This window comes from Haemaphysalis longicornis, unplaced genomic scaffold (genome assembly GCF_048455015.1).
Source record: "Haemaphysalis longicornis isolate Haplotype H1 unplaced genomic scaffold, Haemaphysalis longicornis Haplotype H1 scaffold_3, whole genome shotgun sequence".
In the NCBI taxonomy this organism is placed as follows: Eukaryota; Metazoa; Arthropoda; class Arachnida; order Ixodida; family Ixodidae; genus Haemaphysalis; species Haemaphysalis longicornis.
Genome location: NW_027526335.1, coordinates 74,021,420 through 74,039,603, shown reverse-complemented (window position 1 = coordinate 74,039,603; position 18,184 = coordinate 74,021,420). Strand labels below are relative to the sequence as shown.

At 48.0% G+C, this 18,184-nt stretch overlaps 1 protein-coding gene across 2 annotated transcripts in view; it reads right to left on the bottom strand.

Annotated features, from left to right (window-relative positions):
- The window catches only part of LOC144174635 (lysosomal alpha-glucosidase-like), a 49,156-nt gene that overhangs the window by 18,037 nt on the left and 12,935 nt on the right, over positions 1 to 18,184 (bottom strand). The window contains exons 2-15 of one of the 2 annotated variants that reach the window (XM_077703420.1): positions 17,081 to 17,184; positions 16,250 to 16,569; positions 15,858 to 16,003; positions 13,925 to 14,090; positions 12,544 to 12,640; positions 10,578 to 10,816; positions 9,685 to 9,816; positions 9,164 to 9,274; positions 6,650 to 6,766; positions 5,579 to 5,772; positions 4,954 to 5,087; positions 4,347 to 4,498; positions 3,289 to 3,437; positions 238 to 322 (exon numbers count right to left, since the gene is read on the bottom strand). In XM_077703420.1, the coding sequence (XP_077559546.1) occupies positions 238 to 322; positions 3,289 to 3,437; positions 4,347 to 4,498; positions 4,954 to 5,087; positions 5,579 to 5,772; positions 6,650 to 6,766; positions 9,164 to 9,274; positions 9,685 to 9,816; positions 10,578 to 10,816; positions 12,544 to 12,640; positions 13,925 to 14,090; positions 15,858 to 16,003; positions 16,250 to 16,569; positions 17,081 to 17,184 (2,146 nt within the window). The remainder of the gene's footprint in view (positions 1 to 237; positions 323 to 3,288; positions 3,438 to 4,346; positions 4,499 to 4,953; positions 5,088 to 5,578; positions 5,773 to 6,649; positions 6,767 to 9,163; positions 9,275 to 9,684; positions 9,817 to 10,577; positions 10,817 to 12,543; positions 12,641 to 13,924; positions 14,091 to 15,857; positions 16,004 to 16,249; positions 16,570 to 17,080; positions 17,185 to 18,184) is intronic. The other variant, XM_077703421.1, reaches the window with a different exon arrangement.

The following is an 18,184-nucleotide window of genomic DNA, read 5'->3' as shown; positions in this document are numbered from 1 at the left end:
TCACGAAACACACGAAAACAGCGGGATAATCAAAATTATGGCTTAAATTGTTTGATTTCTCAGTGAATAGCATCGTTTGGTGTCGGAGAAGCGCTGGTGGCCAAATCTTTTGAACAAAACAAACTTGTATTTTGTCTGCACGGCCCCTTTAAGCTAAATTTTTGGCTTAAGTCATTATGGCGAAAATGTTCATGCAGTTACACATGAACTTGCCAGTGTCGTACATGCGACACTCACCTCGTACAGGGCGGGAGAGAACAGCAGTCCCGATCCCCACATGAATTGTTCGTCAATCTCGTACGTGTTGGGGTCATCCGGAAATCTAAACATGAACATAATTGTCTCTAGTAAATCCTGACATAGCGGTCAACTTTCGTTAAGACCACCTTCATTAGTTACGTGTATTTGCTTTAAATACTTTTGGGTTATTTATATACTGAAGTAAAAATTAGAATATTTGTGAGACAGAGCCGTTTTTATTCAGGTGACGACGTCATGTCGGAACTCTAACGTTTTCCTGCGTATCGTTGCACTCGTTTCCTGATGTTTTCCTTCTTCGTAATTTACCAGCCATATCATCAGCCTGGTTGCATTTTTGGTAGTCGTTGCAATGGCCCTTTCAACTATTGCAGGCATATTCACTGTAGTCAATCTTGCCCTTCCCATCTTACTTTTGCTCTATTATTCTTCCACTCGTGTGTTGTCCTGTCCTATTCCTATCCGGTCTATCCCATCATAGGCTGTGCCATCCCTATCGTACTCTGTCCTGTCGTATACGTCCTAAGCTGGCCTATGCCTTTCTATCCCATTCCATTACATTCTATGCTGGTGGTCTAAGTCGCCCTGTCTCATGACATTTCATATCTACCTTGTGCTGGCCTACCTTATCCTATTATATGGTAAGCTGCCCTATCTTAATCCTGTGCTATTCCGCCCTACCCATCCAGTCATACAACATCCGGCGTTGCTCCATGGTATCCTATCTTAGCCACATACTACCTTCTTCACCGGACAAAGTATTTTGCAATGCGTCGAACGGTGATGTTTTCAGAAAACCATTTAACAAAATTACAATGGAAACACAGAATGGTTCATCGGTACAGTCAGCGACGCTGAAAATATAGCTGGCGACTTGCATTAGCTCAACTGGTGCATTTAAAGGGGCCCTGAAAGGCGTTTTGAGCACACTAAATGAACTAGTGCAATCGATAGATTGGGTCGTCAACGTCACCTGTGCCAAGTATTACTCTTTTAAGTGCCGGAGTGCTGGGACATTTTACGACAAACGAAACAAGTGCAAACAAACGCTTAACCGTTTATATTGAATGACGGCCATAACACAACATCGATATTATCTTACGTGAATACGTACCACAAAGAAAGCGTCGAAGCCCCGCGGCACTTTCGTGAAATCGCAGAGCCGTGAAATCGCAAACCCTGAGCCGAATGCCCGGGTTTGACGCATACATTTTATTCAACTTCAAAACAATCCAGAGATGCGTTTCGAACGAACACAACGTCACAACATGCGTTGCAAGCCTGAACCACGATTGACAAACGACCGGTTGCTTCCTCCTGCCAGTCGTAAATTCGGCACTCACCTCGCGCCCGGTTTGCGGGGACGAACAGCAAGTCACTTAACTCTGGAGCGCAAGCCGAGAAGGCTTTTAGCCAGGAACACTGCACATACCCCATGCGAGGTTGAATCGTACGTCGCTCGAGAAAGATAATCCAGGCCATGGGAAGCACTATCCACCCGCAGAAGTGCAACGTCGCATTTCATCGCGAAACGAACGCGTCCACAACACAGGAGGCGATGCACACACACACACAGCTTCGGTCGCTGCCTCGGCTTAGCTGCAAGCTTCGTTAGGACAGTCAGCGATGTTACGACGATACAGAGCTGCGTGAGGGCGACGTGCTAACCACTTGACGTATTTAAAAACACAGGGGCAAAGAACTTGGTTCAGAAGCAAAAAAATCTTTCCTCCATCTCGCGCTACTTGCCGCCATGTTGCGGCCTGACGCACGCACGCAATTTCGCTGCTAATAGAGTGTTTTAGTACAGCGTTTGTTGCCTTTGCATATGCTAAACGCTAAATTTTTGCGTCCCGCTACGTAAACACCGCGAGGGGAGTTTTAGTAGAGTGTCTCATCAGTTTTGCGTAGCGACAGGCTAATGCATACGGCGCCATTTGACGAATGTTTTGCGAAATGACTCGCCGGCTGATCTGCTAGCGGAGTGCCGGAGTGCATGGACATTTTACGACTATCCAAACAAGTACAAACAAATGCTTTCCCGACAGTGTTGAATGCAACACATGGGTGCAGCTTGTCAGAACACGGGTGCTCGCTGCTCGAGTGCGGCGCTGGTTTGCTATGCGGCTTCCCGTTCATCGCCGCTGATAAAGCGATCCGATCCGGCGCGTTTTGGCACGGGTTCTGTGTTGGTTTAAAATGTCTTTTTCACATGCCGCCGGTAGGAATTACCACCGCCGCAAAATAAGACCCGGAACCAGCGGGGCCACATCTGAGACGGCTTTTTGGATAAACAGTGCGCGGTGCATCAAAGGGAACGAGCGCACGACCAATGCGGCCGCGAGTTCGCCGCCGATAAAAATTCACGTGGCGCCGATAGCAACTGCAGCAACGTACACCGCGAAAGGGCAAGGCCAGGCCGCACACATGTGGCCAGGCCTTTCGTTCGCTTTTCGAGCCTTGACCGGTGTGCGGGTTCCATGTCCATGGTGTCGACAAAGATGAAAAGGCCGAAAGAGCTCGCCCGTAGCAGACGGCAGTCTGAGGAGCGCAGTAGCGGAAGTACGTCACCGCCGAGGAGCGCAGCATCATGGGAGGGAACAGCGAAGAAATAGTTGAAAGGAGGAGGAAATAAGGCGCGACGATAATGCGCAGTTTTTGATTTACGATTTCTCAGCTAATACTCATCGCTTTAACAAAATTCTTGCAGGAGAAAATTGCTAATACATTGCTTTATTTGATTACATGTACATCCATGCATCGGCGGAAGGTATTTCAGGACGCCTTTAAATACAAAAAAAAAACATTTCCTTTGCAATTAACCTAACTTTTGAATGTTATCACCAAGGTTCTGCGCCCAACTTACATAAAATTAACTTACATTTAAACATTGAGCCCAATTAGACGTACAAAAAGGAGGAAACTTTCTTAAGTAAACCTAAAGCTCAATGCAGGGTGTTCAAAGCATAAATCTTTTTTTTTCTTTTAATACGCTTATTAAGTATCCGACCACTGGCAGCCAGCACTCACTCAATGAAAAGGGCCGTGGCGACTGTATCGCCGTAGACGTGGCTCCTGTAGAAAAGCGTGTAGAGGTGGGGCAGCATGGCGTAGCGAATAGCCAGCGTCTCCCTCGCCACTTCCACAACGACATCGCCCATGCTGTAGGGGTCTTGATCCTGTAGATTGAAGCCGAGGACGAATTCATGCAGGAGTTGCCGAGCAGAAAATAATTAGCGATAACTCATCATGCAGTAAGGTGTCACAAAGGTATCTGCTCTCTGTTCCTCGTCCGGCGCGCATTACATAAAATCTTTTCACTTCCTCGTCACCCTCACGTCATGTGCTCATCATCTTAAGACGCGGCCCAGTCTTTCAAAGCAAAATAATGGGCAGAGGTCCGCTTTTTTGGCTTTGCCGCTCTAGGAATCAAAGCTGTACTGGAAAGGTAACACACCAGATTGCTTTTTTTATCAGTGCAGAAAAAGTTTTCGAGGCCTATCCGGCAACCTGCAGTTCATTACATCGGTACTAGTGCGCAGCTTCTTTGCGCTCAGTCACTAACTGTTGGTACGCACTTTCTGAAGGAACACCTACCCGGCTTTATGGAGTTCAAATGGGTCGTTTCAGCAGGTCTATGCACAAACTACTGGGACGCTAGGCGAACAATTGTTGCGGAGCTATATATACACAAGGTTTTGCTTAATTAATTTCGGTGGTCAGCATTGATTTAACGTAATAAGAAGACACAGATTTCTTGTGTTCATTTAGTCGCTTAGCAGCACATTCTCCAAATGTTAGAAATCACGCAACAAAGATGATGTTACATTTTTTTGCACGAGCATACTTTTTACGAACTCAGATGGATTAAATCATGAAAGGGCGAGAGGCCACGAGAGTTTCGACGGTACTCATACGCCTACAGGAGCTTTACCATTACAATGAACTTTCGTTATTTAGTACCACAAGCTCAGGGTACCAACAAACATATACGCCCACGGGCCTCGCGGTGTAAAGAATCTTGTTTTAAATGGAGCATGCGCTCAGGAGTCGAACAGTCCCTACGAGCTGCCGATGTATGGGCGCACCGTGGTGTTCACGTCGTTGTGGTTCCTCGAGAAAGGGTAGAAGGCCCCCAGTGCGTGCCACCGGGCGCACAGCTCCACCGTGGTGTTTTCCCGGAAGCCACAGATGTCCGCTCCGGAAAGCGGTATGCCGTACATGCCGAAGCTGAGCATATCTGTGGAAGACAGGTGGTGTACAGGTGGGCAGGTGGTGAACACGGGTTGATGCCAACCGGCACACGTGCTGAAGGTGGGCATGCTTCAAGAGGTATCAAGGAGAGTGGGGCATGCAAAGTATATAATGCATCCTGACAGGTTACCTGATTTGCTACTGAGATCCCATTCAAAAGACGCTAAGGATCTGCAGGATATCGGTAACATTTACTCGCATGCCAACGACTAGCTCGGAGCAAACGCATTCGAAATACCTGGTGAATTTTACAAGGCGATGTGTCCGTTTCTATAAATTTTGTTTTGGCCATAGTTACTCTAAGCGCACAAGAACTTGCGTGGCCTACGAGTTCTCATTTCAATTCGGTGTGAATTAGAGTTAATGAGTCTATGTCCACGTATTAAGACTAAAATCACCAACAATGAAACCCGCCAATAAATTTGAGCTGTAAAGGAATACTTGGAATGCTGAGCCGCATGTCTCCCCAGCTGGACTCGATGTCGCCCGACCAGTGGCCCGTCCAGGCACCTTGACCAGGAGACGTGGCCCGCGAAATGATGAAAGGGCGTTTCTGGCGGATCTCCACAAGGGCCCTGCCAATACAGGGAGTACAATGGCAGAAACACGATACCAGTATTCCGGCTTTGCATCAAGGTGTCCTAAAGTATGACGGCTTGAATGATATGCCTCGCCCGTACTGGTCACACGGTTACCATTTGCCGAATCCCTACAAAGCGGACAGAGTCCATTTAGGGGGAAAATTCCCTCGGCTCGTCCGTGTTTGGCGGGACTTCTTTGTTCATGCAGCTTCGAATTGGAATGTCAGTCAAGCGCCAAGCGCAAAGAAAAGAATAAAGAAAGGAAAGAGATGCCTTGTCCTTAATCTCGGGTTGTGCTTGGCGCTTGAGCTAAATTCCTACGACGATGTATCAACTAGATTGCATAGACACCTTATTCAGTTCAATGCGAGAGGAATTGTCGATCTTCATTATTGTAAATTTTGAAGTTCAATAACGCTGGCTGGACGCCCAGAAGAGAGTGTGGCGAAAGCATTCTGATTTCAACGAGAGGAACAAAAACTCACTGGTAGGTGGCCTTCGCTTCCAGTTGCGAGTACACGTTGTGAACATCGTAGTGCGGGGAGATGTAGTGCTTGTCGCTCATACACAGCGTCTCGGTGGCCAGGGGTTCGCCTCCAGGCACGTACGGCGGCCGCTCCACTCTCTGATCCCGCGGGCAGTTGGCGCCCCCGCCAAATGCGTAAGGCTCGTTCATGTCCTGCGCGGCATGAACCCAGTGATTTCCTACCGCGAAAGCATTGCGTGGCAAGGTGAACGAAAAGGGCGCCGTTCCATAAACGCGGCTCCTAAATTCCTGTTGACGGCAAATATTTTTCAAATGCCTGTAAAGCAGCCCGACGTACGATTCGACGTTCAGTGGTGTGGGAGTGCACCTACCTGATGCTGCGCCTCACTTTACTGTTTGAGGTACAACCTTGTCGACCGGTTCCAGCAGCTTGAACAAGCATTATACTGATGTATCATGGCCCTTAGTTTGGTTGACGTGTAGGAGAGGGAGGGGACGGTCCGATGTTAAGCCTAACTTCACGCTTTGAGGAAATAAGGTTCAGCGCAGCAAAGACAAGAACGGCGAACGTACATAACGGGCGCCCGTCCTGTCCGTTCGCCGTTCTACTCTCTGCTGAACCGAATCGTATTTCCTAATATGAACCAACTCGCCCAACAGCACGTCTTAATAATCACGCTTTGAGGTTTAACATCGTCAGGCGGTATCCGCGGCACTGCGTACAGTGACCAAGGCGTTGTTTGGAGTGTCGTTGAGTTTAACACTAATATTAGTTAACGTTAAGCATAAACGCGGGATGTTAGGCATAACGTCATGCTTTGAGGTCTACCGTCGTGAAAAGGTACCCAATGCAGAAAGGTTCTCATTGTGCAAATTATGCATCAAGCTTCGCCTAATGGTTGACGTCGTAAGATACCAAAGCGTTATGCTATGCCTAACCTCTATAAAGTTCTGTGCAGACTCGACGGCTGCTGCTAATAGTCTAGCGAGGCAGCACACATTCAAAGTAGCTAGCGCTGTGCAAAGCAGCACACAGCTGCACTTTCTATGCGGTTAACTCGGTACTCACAATCCAGGCTCCGTCAAAAGGTACCACTGCATAGAAATCTCGGAACTGCTTCTTCCAGTACTCGGTAGAGTTAGGGTGCGTAAAGTCTGGAAACACTGTGCTCACGGGGTTCCATACCTGCAAAAGAAATGACCGGTTAGCCTCTCACATACAGTGTGGCGCGGATGTTTATTGATGGCACCTGACCGAAAATGGCGTTTAACTTAATAGTGGTAAGCGCTTGAGCATATCCGAAACGCAAGACAACTTCATCTGGCGCGGTAAATTCATCAGCACCGATATAAGCCACCTTGGAAAGTCCGCGAAAGTATACGCAACGCAAGGCTCTACCAGGTTAGGCGACGCCATAACAAAGTACATAAGACACTAGACAATGGCGACTATGGTGTAGTTACTTACATGCTCCCCAACGCTTGTTTAAAAATGCCGTGATCCGCACACTCTGTTCATCCAAGCAGCCCACCAAAGTGTCGTGGACGGCGCACGCATATATACACCTCATTACTGTATTCCTGAATTTGGTGCCGCTTGTGCTGTGTTTCAGTACCGCGCTACAAAACAGAAGTAGTTGCTGTTGCTGCTGTTTTTTTGCGCGTTTTGCCCATGAAAATGTGACCCGATACCCTCCACCAGCCTATTTTGCCTTGAGTTCCTAAGGAAGCCATGGTGCTTATATGAGAGTTGCTGGACAGTATGCCCCAGCCATAAAGACGTTTATACACCAAAAATATCTGTTAAGAGCGCACGTAAAGCATGACACCATTGCGTGATGTCAGAAGCAAAGGGAAGGGTTAAGCATGTTTCATATATTTAACCGTAATCTCATCTGAGCGACGTGTTTAATGCAGAGTGTTTAAAACTCCTTCCGGGTGTGACGAAACGTACATGGTAGCGCGTTTTTACGTCTATTAGAAGCACCGTCATGCATGCAACAAGAGTTACCGGCGAAAGCAGGCGCCAACTGATACAGTAGCAGACCGATTTTTCGGACCTGAAGGGTAACGAAAAACAATCCGAACAGAAAACCAGTCCGAAAAATCCGTGAGTCATTACTCCTATGCGACAACTGCCAGTTCCTCGGGAATGTACGAAATATTCAGCAAGTATGAATTTTCGGAGTTCAAAAAATGTCGGCTACTGTAATTGATTCACCACCAAACAGCCTGCCGACATGGCCGTGGACGCTGGCGGCTGCCTGTTATTCGAAGTCATGTAAAGTCAGTTGACCCATGCTAGCCATTGAACAAAAATTGACCGCGTATCTGCTCATTTAGCTGGAAATGTCGTTGAAAGACAGTAGTCTTTTGCCACCTCTGCTACGTAAACGCTTGCCGTCCGTCCCCCACAATCTTCTCATGCACTGCTCTTCTCTTTCAATACTCCGGCGATAAACACGAAGGTGTGCTAAATTCAATTCAACTTTCCCGCGTTCCACTGCTCACGCCATCTACTGGAATATTTCGTTACTGTTGAACTTGGAACATGAGGTTCAGGATCGTGCGAGCTGTTTTTTGTATTTTTGGGGTCCAAATGTTGTTTTCAACGCGTATTTTTGTTTGCTGTCGCAAATATCAAGCGCACATTTATTTTCGAATAAAAGAACACTGCGAGTACCAGCTGTGCGTCGTTGTGTCGCATAATTTGTTTGTTTGTTTTTTTTTGCTCAACAATGTTGACAAGTATACTGTAAGTATTTCTAAATTTAGTGGATCCGAAAAATTTATCCTATATAAACCCCTCATTCAAGTACTCTGTTGGGCTTTCGCAGGGTGGCTAATTCGAAGGACAGACAGACATACACACAGACAGACAAACCAAACTTTTCGGGTTTAAGTAGACCGATAAAAACTATAGCATGTAAAGACAAACCCCTCACCACCTTTTCACGGAGCTTTGGGGGAGAGCCTTAACTGGCCAGCTCCGGCTTCGAAGATCAGCTGCGCCTGATCGAAAAGGCTGTCGACGCGGCCCGATCTCAAGGCATCCTGGAATGAGGACGCCTCTCTGAAGCATTTCCTTGATTTAATTAAAGTTCTCTCTCTCTCTCTCTCTCTCTCTCTCTCTCTCTCTCTCTCTCTCTCTCTCTCTCTCTCTCTCTCTCTCTCTCTCTCTCTCTTTCTCTCTCTCTCTATCTATCTCTATCTCTATCTCTATCTCTATCTCTATCTCTCTCTCTCTCTCTCTCGCCGCTGCCTCCTGCTAATCTTCATCTTTAGTAGGTTTGCCACCACCGACGCAGGGCCTCTGATCTGAGAGTGAGGACGCATGTCCCGGTGCGTTTCGAGCAACTGATTTTAGTTGAGGAATCAGAGAAGGTTTTCTTGCATTGCACGCACTGCTCGACCGGCTGCACGCGCTTCCGAAGCCAGCGCTACCAGGAAATGACTCTACTGTACCTTGAATTTTCCCCCTGCCAGCAGAGCTCCGGTCATGCATTGAACTCCCTCCCTGCTTCGACACCGCAAAGACGTTAAAACCATATTAATATCCGCAACTAGTTGCATTAGCCCATACCTTGGCGTGTACTACTCCTCCAGTGACATTCCTTATGAAGACGTCCATCTCGAGGCCGTCGTCGAGCGGAGGATAGGTTCCAGGCTCTTCGTGGCCGCTCACGCCTGGGTCCTGAGGCCGTCCATAGACATGGTTGGCGGCAAACATCATCCTTGCTCCACAGGGCAGACGACACAATAGCGGTAAGTAAACGAAAAGATATTTATTCAACGGCGTGGTACGCCATTCTTCTTTCAGGGCTAAGCACTCCAGCATATAGTGATTGAGTTTTTCGCTGCGTTTGTTACAGCCAGATCTGATGCAGATTCCCCCTACTCACTTTACTGAGGAGATCCATCGGCTACTAATAACTGGGGCAAAATGCGCTCCAAGTGGCTCTGCGAGTGGGTAGAGCAAAGTGGTACTGGGGCTCAGGACAAAAACAGTATGAGAAAAATAGGCCGCTTAGGCATTCAACAATTGACAAGAGTTGTAGAATGACGCTCGTGCTTAAAAGGAAGAACGATCGAGGACCAACTCACGAATATCATGACGTAGTGGCGTCCTCCTTCGTGCACTTTCGCCACAAAGTCAGGGAGGTCGGCGTACGCCTCCTTGTCGTACGTAAAGTCGTTTTGGCGGTCCATGTAGTCAATGTCATTCCACTGAACTTCCTGTTTAAAATTCGTCAAAGGAAAAGAGCGTACATACTGCAGTTATGGGTTCATCGGTCACAGCAATCAATACAGGAATAGATGTATAAATGATGCTGCCTTAGTTCAATAATTACGGGTTACATTGAGGCCTATATAATCTATCAAGCTTGCTAGGAACGCTTTTTAATTCCTGTTATATGTATTAATGGACGTCTCAATGTATCAGAAGGCAATTTCTGAGCATGGCCACGTGTAACCTAAAATTTGCGCTGTTGAATATATTCCCGCCGATTAGATGAAAGGTAAAGTTTAAGCAATCCAATTATTCATTTTTTCTACGCTTGTATAAATTGACTCGTTGATCGATTGATTGTTTGTTTGTTAGTTGATTTATTCAATTGCCTGTTTTTTTAGCGGCATTTGGAACTAAACAATGTTCTCCGTGCTTCATGTTGGCATTTTTGCTCGTTGCGGGTGCAGGGTTGTACATATGGAAACTTTTTCTTATGCCGTAGGGCAATCTCGCGCACAATAAAAATGTTGGCATGATCTTAGGCTAATAATTACAACTACAAACCTTCCACTAAGAGGTACGAGTGAGCCAGCCAGATAAGAACAATAATTTGTACACTATACAGCGAGACCATGAGATGGACCTTTAATGGACCGTTGTTCAGGGTGTGTGTGGTATCTAGTTGATTGACTGACCGTAAACAAAACTACCGAAATTCCTTGCGGAAGGTCCTGTTGCCCTACCGGACGATTGCTCTGGCCCTCACCAGCGGTATGCCGGCCTTGATGTTGTTTTCCATGACCTCCCGCGTCCTGTTGAGTGAGCCGTATCCGTAACGGCATAGGTGAAACCCAAGGCCCCAGTATGGTGGCATTGCAGGAAAGCCCACAACGCGCTGGTACTGCCGAATCACGCTGAGAGGGGTTGGACCAGCAAAGACGAAGAAATCTAGGACGCCTCCCAGGGCACGGAAGGTGGCGGCTGGCGTAGGCTGCAGAAGGATATCTAAAAATGCCCCATAGGAGTGAGTTGTTCGTTAACATAATATACTGCCATCCTACTAATACAAGTTAAACGGACTACATGTATCATTTGACATTAACAGTTATAAATCATAATGGCACAACGAATTAAAGGTTTTGTGCCACTATGTCCTCGAAAGGGCAGGTGGTTATGGGAGGCGAAATGCTGCACAGCCTGGGGTAAATGCCGGGGGATGACACAAGCTCCCACAGGGAGAGAAGCGTGCATCTTGGCTTTGAGGTTACCCGTTCCTGGAGGATTCAGATACCTAGACCTAAGTACCCTTTTAGTTTGCCTTGCAAGGTGCAGCCGACAGCAGGTGATCTAAAGTTCGAAAAAGGACCTGCGTGCCCCTGCACACCTTCAACACACGATCCACGCGGACGATATTGCTCCTTCGGTGGATCTATGGAGCATGACGCTATACGTGAAGAAAACGATTGCTCCATGCAAACTGTGCTGGACGCCACAGACCAGTTCGGGCGAGCAGCAGGCGTCCAGCCTTGGAAAGACAAAGCGGTGTTCCTCGTCATCGCCGGCCCGAACACAATAGAACTCTCGTTCGCTTTACTCTGGGCCGTCAACCCATTCAGCAATGACCCGAACGCTGGATTCGTGTGCTGGGCGTACCGCGGCAGGAAGGGAGTGGTTCGCGGGAAGTGGTTCGCGAGTGGTACGCGGGGGTGGTTCAGACAACTAAAACCAGCACGGCGCCCCCAGCTATTCCTGATCAAGAGAGAAAGCAACCATTGTGTTTGCTCACTCTGCAGTTTCGACTTCAAAGAATTCGTGGCCGTGTGCTTCGAACTTAACAAGGCACAGCAGAAACAGTTAGATCTCTTGTATCGCCAATGCGTGCGTGTTATCCCGTGCCTTTCAAGTCGTACGAGGTTCAAGAGTTTAACCGGGACTCGAGCGTTCCACTACGCAAACCACAAGCGCTAATCAAGCAAACAGCGCCTGCTACAACCTCGTCGTCCTCCGAAGTTCCAACAAGTATTATTGTTATAACGCAGTCTTTCCAATAACTTGTTTCTTGCTTCATAACTGCTTTAAAATCTACACACAGACGTTAAAACTGCACACAGACGTTGACCCCCCCCCCCTCCCCACACACACACACACATCAACCGGGACATATTTCTACAGTCCTTGTACAATTCTTACCACGCAAAAACGAACTTATACAGCAACCAAATTTCATGATCACTATCGTTAACGTGTCACCGTGGTATTGTGTAAGCAAATGCGGGGGAGTCGGGCAAATCTCTGAAGTTCACAACGAACAGCAAGCATGAGTGCCTTAAAGGACAAATGTGGCCAAACGATATCGGTACTCCGTCGAGCAACTGCGCTTTCCTTCCCGTTCAATGACATTGGATGTGACTTCGTACTGCATCAATGAATCCATGCATCGTGGCATGACATGGTGAGAAGAGTGTGAGGAGAGAGCTGCAGACGTTTTCCAGAGCGATACTTCTGCCGCGCAAGTCCCCGTCGAATAACGTCGAATAACGACGACGTACTTCTTGTCGATTACCTGGCATTTACTTTTCCCGCCAATTATAGAAGTGCCCGTCATGCCATAGAATTGAACTCGCGAGTTCATGCTCTGCACTGCAGCGAAATGTCCTCTCAAGCCTTCCAACATTCTTTGTGAAAAAACTAATCTCGAGCAAAAGACTGCGGGAAGAAAATGGTTTGTTTACCGACATAGTTGCTGTTGTGAAGGAACACGCCGTGGCTGGATCCGCCGTCTTCTACGGCGATATAGAAGGGGTGAGCACCGTAGAGGTTGTGGTTGAACTGTAATGAAGGGAATGGTCGTCGCACGTTGACCGTACTTACCGTTTCTATCACGGCAAAAATAATTAGTTTCACTTCGTGTATGATATAAAGGTCCTAACCTAGACAGACTCTTTTCTCATTTCTACACGTTTCGTAATAAGTTTCAGTTGTGTTAATGGAAACTCCCACAAATTTGTTGGTCAGCCGTTCCATCGATCCGGTAACCTGGGTAATGGCCGTCTTATAGCCTTGCTCTGCCGATTGCAGGACTCGGCTGACTTCGCTCACACCCAACTGTAATGACCAATAACTGTCCCACCCGTCTCTTTTCGGTGCGTCACGTGACCTCTTAGGAGGCCACGTACCAGTAACCCGTGAACATTACTGTTGGACCAGCGGTAACACAGTGTGACCTATCTCCTCGAAAGTGACTGGGAAGCAAGAATTCCGGCAAACCTGTAACGGCTTAGTATAAAAATGCTCTCGCATTATCTCTGTTGGATAAATTTTTAAATCAACCAGCCCATATAATCAGTTGATTGATTGTAGCGCGCACCGACGCTACACAGGCGATGAGGCGCGCCGTAGTGGAGGGCTCCGGATTAATTTTGACCTAATGGGTGTCTTTAACGTGCGCTGCAATATCAAACACACGTGCGTTTTTGTATTTCGCCTCCATCAGAAAAGCGGCCGCCGCGGCCGGGAATCCAACCCGCGTCATTGTGCTCAGCAGCACAACGCCATAGCCACTGAGCCACCGCGGCGGGTCACATAATAATATAAATGGCTGCCGATTTGGGTATTTGTTTTCGCGTGCGTTCCAGCCCTCGTGTCTGCTTTCTTTTATTTTTCAGCACCACGCGCCTGCGCGAGAGGGGAGTGCCTGCCGCACTGCCGCCTTTTTCGACGCAAAACAGATAGCGTGTTACGGATAGAGCTACGCGGCTTCTTGGAACTTAACGGACACTCTGCGACTGACGTCATTTTCAACGATAGCTAAGTCGGGCGGTCACCGGGTTGTGACGTCACGGAGCTGCTGCAGCCGATTCGCGGAATAGTCTGTGGGAGATTCTCAGAAGAGCGGCGTCTAAGCCAAGGGCTCACATGGTGCGGGGTATCACGGCGTTAGCTGCTTTCGGGGATTTTGCCACTGGAGTCGTTTACAGCAGAGATTAAGACGGGTTGTTGAGTCGTTCCTGTCGCTGTGACGCGATTATACCTGGGGGCCCTTGCGACGTACAGCATATGAAAAGCCCTGAGCGTGCCTATAACGTGGGTGGCTTGAAAGGCGGATGATTTTACCCCGGGCCAGCCGCCCTTAGCGAAGAAGTAATAGTGCGTCCAGTTGACGCTCCGTCGGAGTGGCCCCCACCGCTCGCCGAGCCCGTACACAAAGTCGGTTGGCATCATCGTCGACAGCTGGAGGAAGTAGTCCGTGAACACAAGTTGCGACAGGTTGGCTCTGAACCTGCGAGGGAAACAAGCGAAAACGGTGTGCCTTCAGTGTGCTGTACTTGCTTGCGTAACACATTAAGCGTACACGCAGAAATACTCACATGTAGCGGCGAAGAAAAACAGAAAAACAGCGCACAAGGCTGGTCAAAGTAAGCAACCACAAAATACAGGAGCTGACGAACTGACGAACAACTGAGCGATTTATTCCAGCAGGAATATATATATATATAGGAAAAGATAGAACAACGAAAATAAGAGAACGAAAAAAATATCACATCGGAAGCGATAGCCCGTGACAAAACGAAATCCACCACGCGGCGATGCAGCATCACATTTTGCGTTTAGCTTTATACTTAAACAAACACTTAGGGATAAGAAATGACCATCCAATATCAGAGAACAAACTCGAATGGTAGACATCGTAGCTCAAATTAAGAGAAAGGAAGAAGTGATTGATTGGTTGTTTGATTGATTGATTTATTGATTGTTGTAGGGTTTAACGGGCCGACGCAACGCAGGCGATGAGGCGCGCGGTAGTGGAGGGCTCTGGATTAATTTTGACCACCTGGGGATCTTTAACGTGCGCCGAAATCTCGTACACACGGGAGTTCTTGCTTTTCGCCTCCATCAGGAAAGCGGCTGCCACGGCCGGGAATCGAACCCGCGACCTCGTGCTGAGCAGCGCAACGCCTTAGCCACTCAGCCACCGCGGCGGGTGAATGGAAGAAGTGAACTTCAGCTGGGTATGTAATCAGAAGACCACCTGAGTAAAAAAGGGGGGGCCGAGAAACGAGACTAGAAGTGACAGAAGATAATTAACTCGATGGAGGGACGAAATCAGAAAATTCTGAGGCAAAATATGAACTAGGGCATCGCAAGACAGTGCAGGTGTGATTAGAGGTCAATGGGAGATTCTTTTGTCGGGCAGTGGACTCAAGCGGATGACGACGATGATGATGATGACTACGACAATGACTTAACACTGGTTTTGTGTAGTTCATGGGTCCTCGAGGATAAACGCAGACAAAAAAGGCAGATGACTCTCTAACCAATAGGATAAAACACTCCGGTATGCCAAAACGTAAAAATCTCGGGACTCGCATGTCGTTATTACTTTATGGTAGTTCTCTTGAACACAGGTCGGCTTAGCAACAGAATGCTTCAACGAAGCGCACACGCGGAATGAAAGTGAGGTTGCTGCTCATAAAGGTTGGGTAATTCCTTTCCCTATCTTATGCCACCATTTTACATTCTGTCTGAAGCCGAGAATAAATATTGAAGAAGATGTTTCCAACACACTCATAAAATGGTAGCTATACTAATCTTGCCGTGGAGTCATGCTGCAGGCTATAAAAAGACTGGTGTCATCAGTTTACACAGACATCAAATGCAGCTATGCAATACATTAGAGGGACACACTGAGTATATTCTCAAGTCAGCGTCCGGGTATGATGATAAGGGAGGAGCGTGCCTCGCGTGCTTCCGCGCGCCGCTTTTACCGCATTACGTGTTTACGCCCCGAGAGGCAATTTTGGATGTTGTCCCTTTCATGTCCGTATCAAAGTGACCCCTTCAAATGAGCTCTGATTTGCTGAGGGCAGAAGACCCGGATGTGATGTAACACAAGAAAGGCGGGGTCTAGGTTTGTGGCCATAAGGTGGCCCCAACGGGATGTATACGTCACGACTGAAAACGGAAGTGAAGTTGACAGTTTTGAAACGGACACAGGTCCGAATTCCGCCCCTGGCCTCATTTTCGGCCATGAGTAGCGAGAACTTGCAGTGTTGTGCCTTGCTCGTCGAGGCGTTGAACTGAGATGACTCCAGCTTGCGATATCTCGACGTTGTAAGTCCGATTCCCTGTGAATGTTTTGGTCTCAATCACAGGCACGGGAGGCACGTAGCGCTGACGTGCCGCGTCCGTGACCTGCAAGACACAAATGGTAAAGACAACGTGGTTGGCAACCACTCAGCAATTTTGGACAAGATGGCGCGTGTGTTGCAGACATAATGCCACTATTTTATGTTTGTAAAACATAGTAGTTCGAAAAAAAGTGGAAGCTTTCACCTCCAGCTGTAACAGTACGGCTACAGTGTGACCGCCACCACTATTTCGACGTCATTAGCTGCCGATGCCACCACGCCGTGAAAAAGGTTTATTAAGGGCACTTGCCGTAATTCTAACTGTATCTTGGTCGTAGTATATAGCGGCCACGTTGACCGATCTCACGTCCTCGTCGATTCCCGAAGGCGTTTGTCTGGTAAGCTTCACGTCAAAGCCATCGTTGCGGGTTGTAACGCTGTCTACACTGTAACCCATGTAGTCGCTCGGGAAGTAGCAACGGGGGACGTCGGGAGGCTTCTGTCCGTCCCTCTCTAGGTCGTTCCAGCAGCATCCGCGGGATGAGCAGGCTTCCTCCGTGCCGTTGGGCTCCGGGTGGCAATCGAAGCGCTCGACGACGCTTCCCAAAGCACACTGCGGCGTTCCCGTACCTGCGGTACAGTGCGCATGGTCAAATAATGCTTAATGCTACATGTAGGGTTGAAGTTTGAAGCTGAAGATCAGTAATAAATGCATCAGGTGTTGTTCTACTCTCCCACGAGTGGGTGTTTGCTTGGTAGCCTTTGGTTGTGCGCATGGTGCAAGCAATTATGAGTCCGTTCGATTCACCCTGTCCCTCTTGAACCAGTTTACTGCGGTTTAAATCCGGTTCCGTCATCCTGCATGGTCAGAGGAACTAGGCCTGCACTTTTTTCGCTTGTTCCTGCACTTCCTCGCGAGGGAGTGCACCAGGCGAAGCCATGAACTCGTCCTGCACCCGTCGGCACAGCCGATGAATCGAATGGCGCAGTTCAGGTGCCGTGAGCTGCACCACTGAGACAATTGGCGAAGTGCTGGACCACCTGAACTGGTTCACGTGGTGCAGGGGAATTTAACGGGCCATGTAAAGACAGTAGTGATGTTATGTTGCTTTCTTTTTTCTTTTTTCAGACAAGCGCTTACCTCTCTTGATCGCACTCGAAGTGCCGTTATCCTGCTGAATGAAAGTGTTGACCATGGGCAGCAAGTCGTCCGTTCCGGATGAACACTTCCCTTGACGCCAGAAGCTGCAGATGCGTCGAGTTAACAGTGTAAAACAGGATGAACCCATAAATGACCCATTCTTTAAATGTGTATAGTGGCTTCAAACAGGAGAAATCCGGCATTCTTGTAAAACACCTTAGCGTTAGGCTTGAAGTTCGCCGCCAGCTAGACATACACTTTTAATTTACAATGCTTTAAGACACAATGTAACAAAGAACTAAAAAATAAACCACCTCCCGCGTTTTTTTTTTTTTTTTTTTTTAGCGGTTCGTGTCTGAACGTCCGATGTAGACAGGGGTACTTGTTGCAGTAGAGAAAGAGGTACTGTTCGAGCTGACGGTGCCGGCGTGCCCCCTAAAGATCTAAAAATCAATCACGTGAGCTTTTGTACGTCTGCAACAAGAGACACAAATTTAGACCAAGTTCTGTGCAATAAATGGATACCTGATTACAAGCATCACTGCCTAACCGACAAGTTGGCCAATACATTTTCCGAAAATTAACAACAAAAAGAAATTGCATCCAATTCCATCCCAGCAAATTACGCGCTCGTTTCTCAGCACTCAGCAACCGCGGCGTTCACAGCAATGCACGAGGACCAGCCGCCACCTCCAACTGTTGGCATGCATTGAACAGCTCGCCTTCAGGGCACGGCGGGTATCGTGCTCGCTTGAGGGTGGCCAGGTCTATAGTTTAAAATTCACCAGAGGAATCATTTTTTTTCAGCAGCGGAGCTATATTATCCGTGCATGACGTCGCTTAGAACTCGGCGCGGTGAAGTGGAGAGGGGGAAAATGCTAGCCCAGGAACTTCTTGGCCTCGCATTTTAAGTGCGAGGGAAAGTGACAATGAGGTAAGGAGCATACGAGAAGGTAAGGGAAGTGCATGCCTAAGAAAAAAAGACTATTGTCTTTAAAATGGCCGCCTATCTGTTCCTTTCGTTGCAAATGTCGACGGAAGACTATAGTCGACTGGCGCCCCTGCCAAGTAAAGGCCTCTCTTCTCTCTCCCGTAAACCTTTTC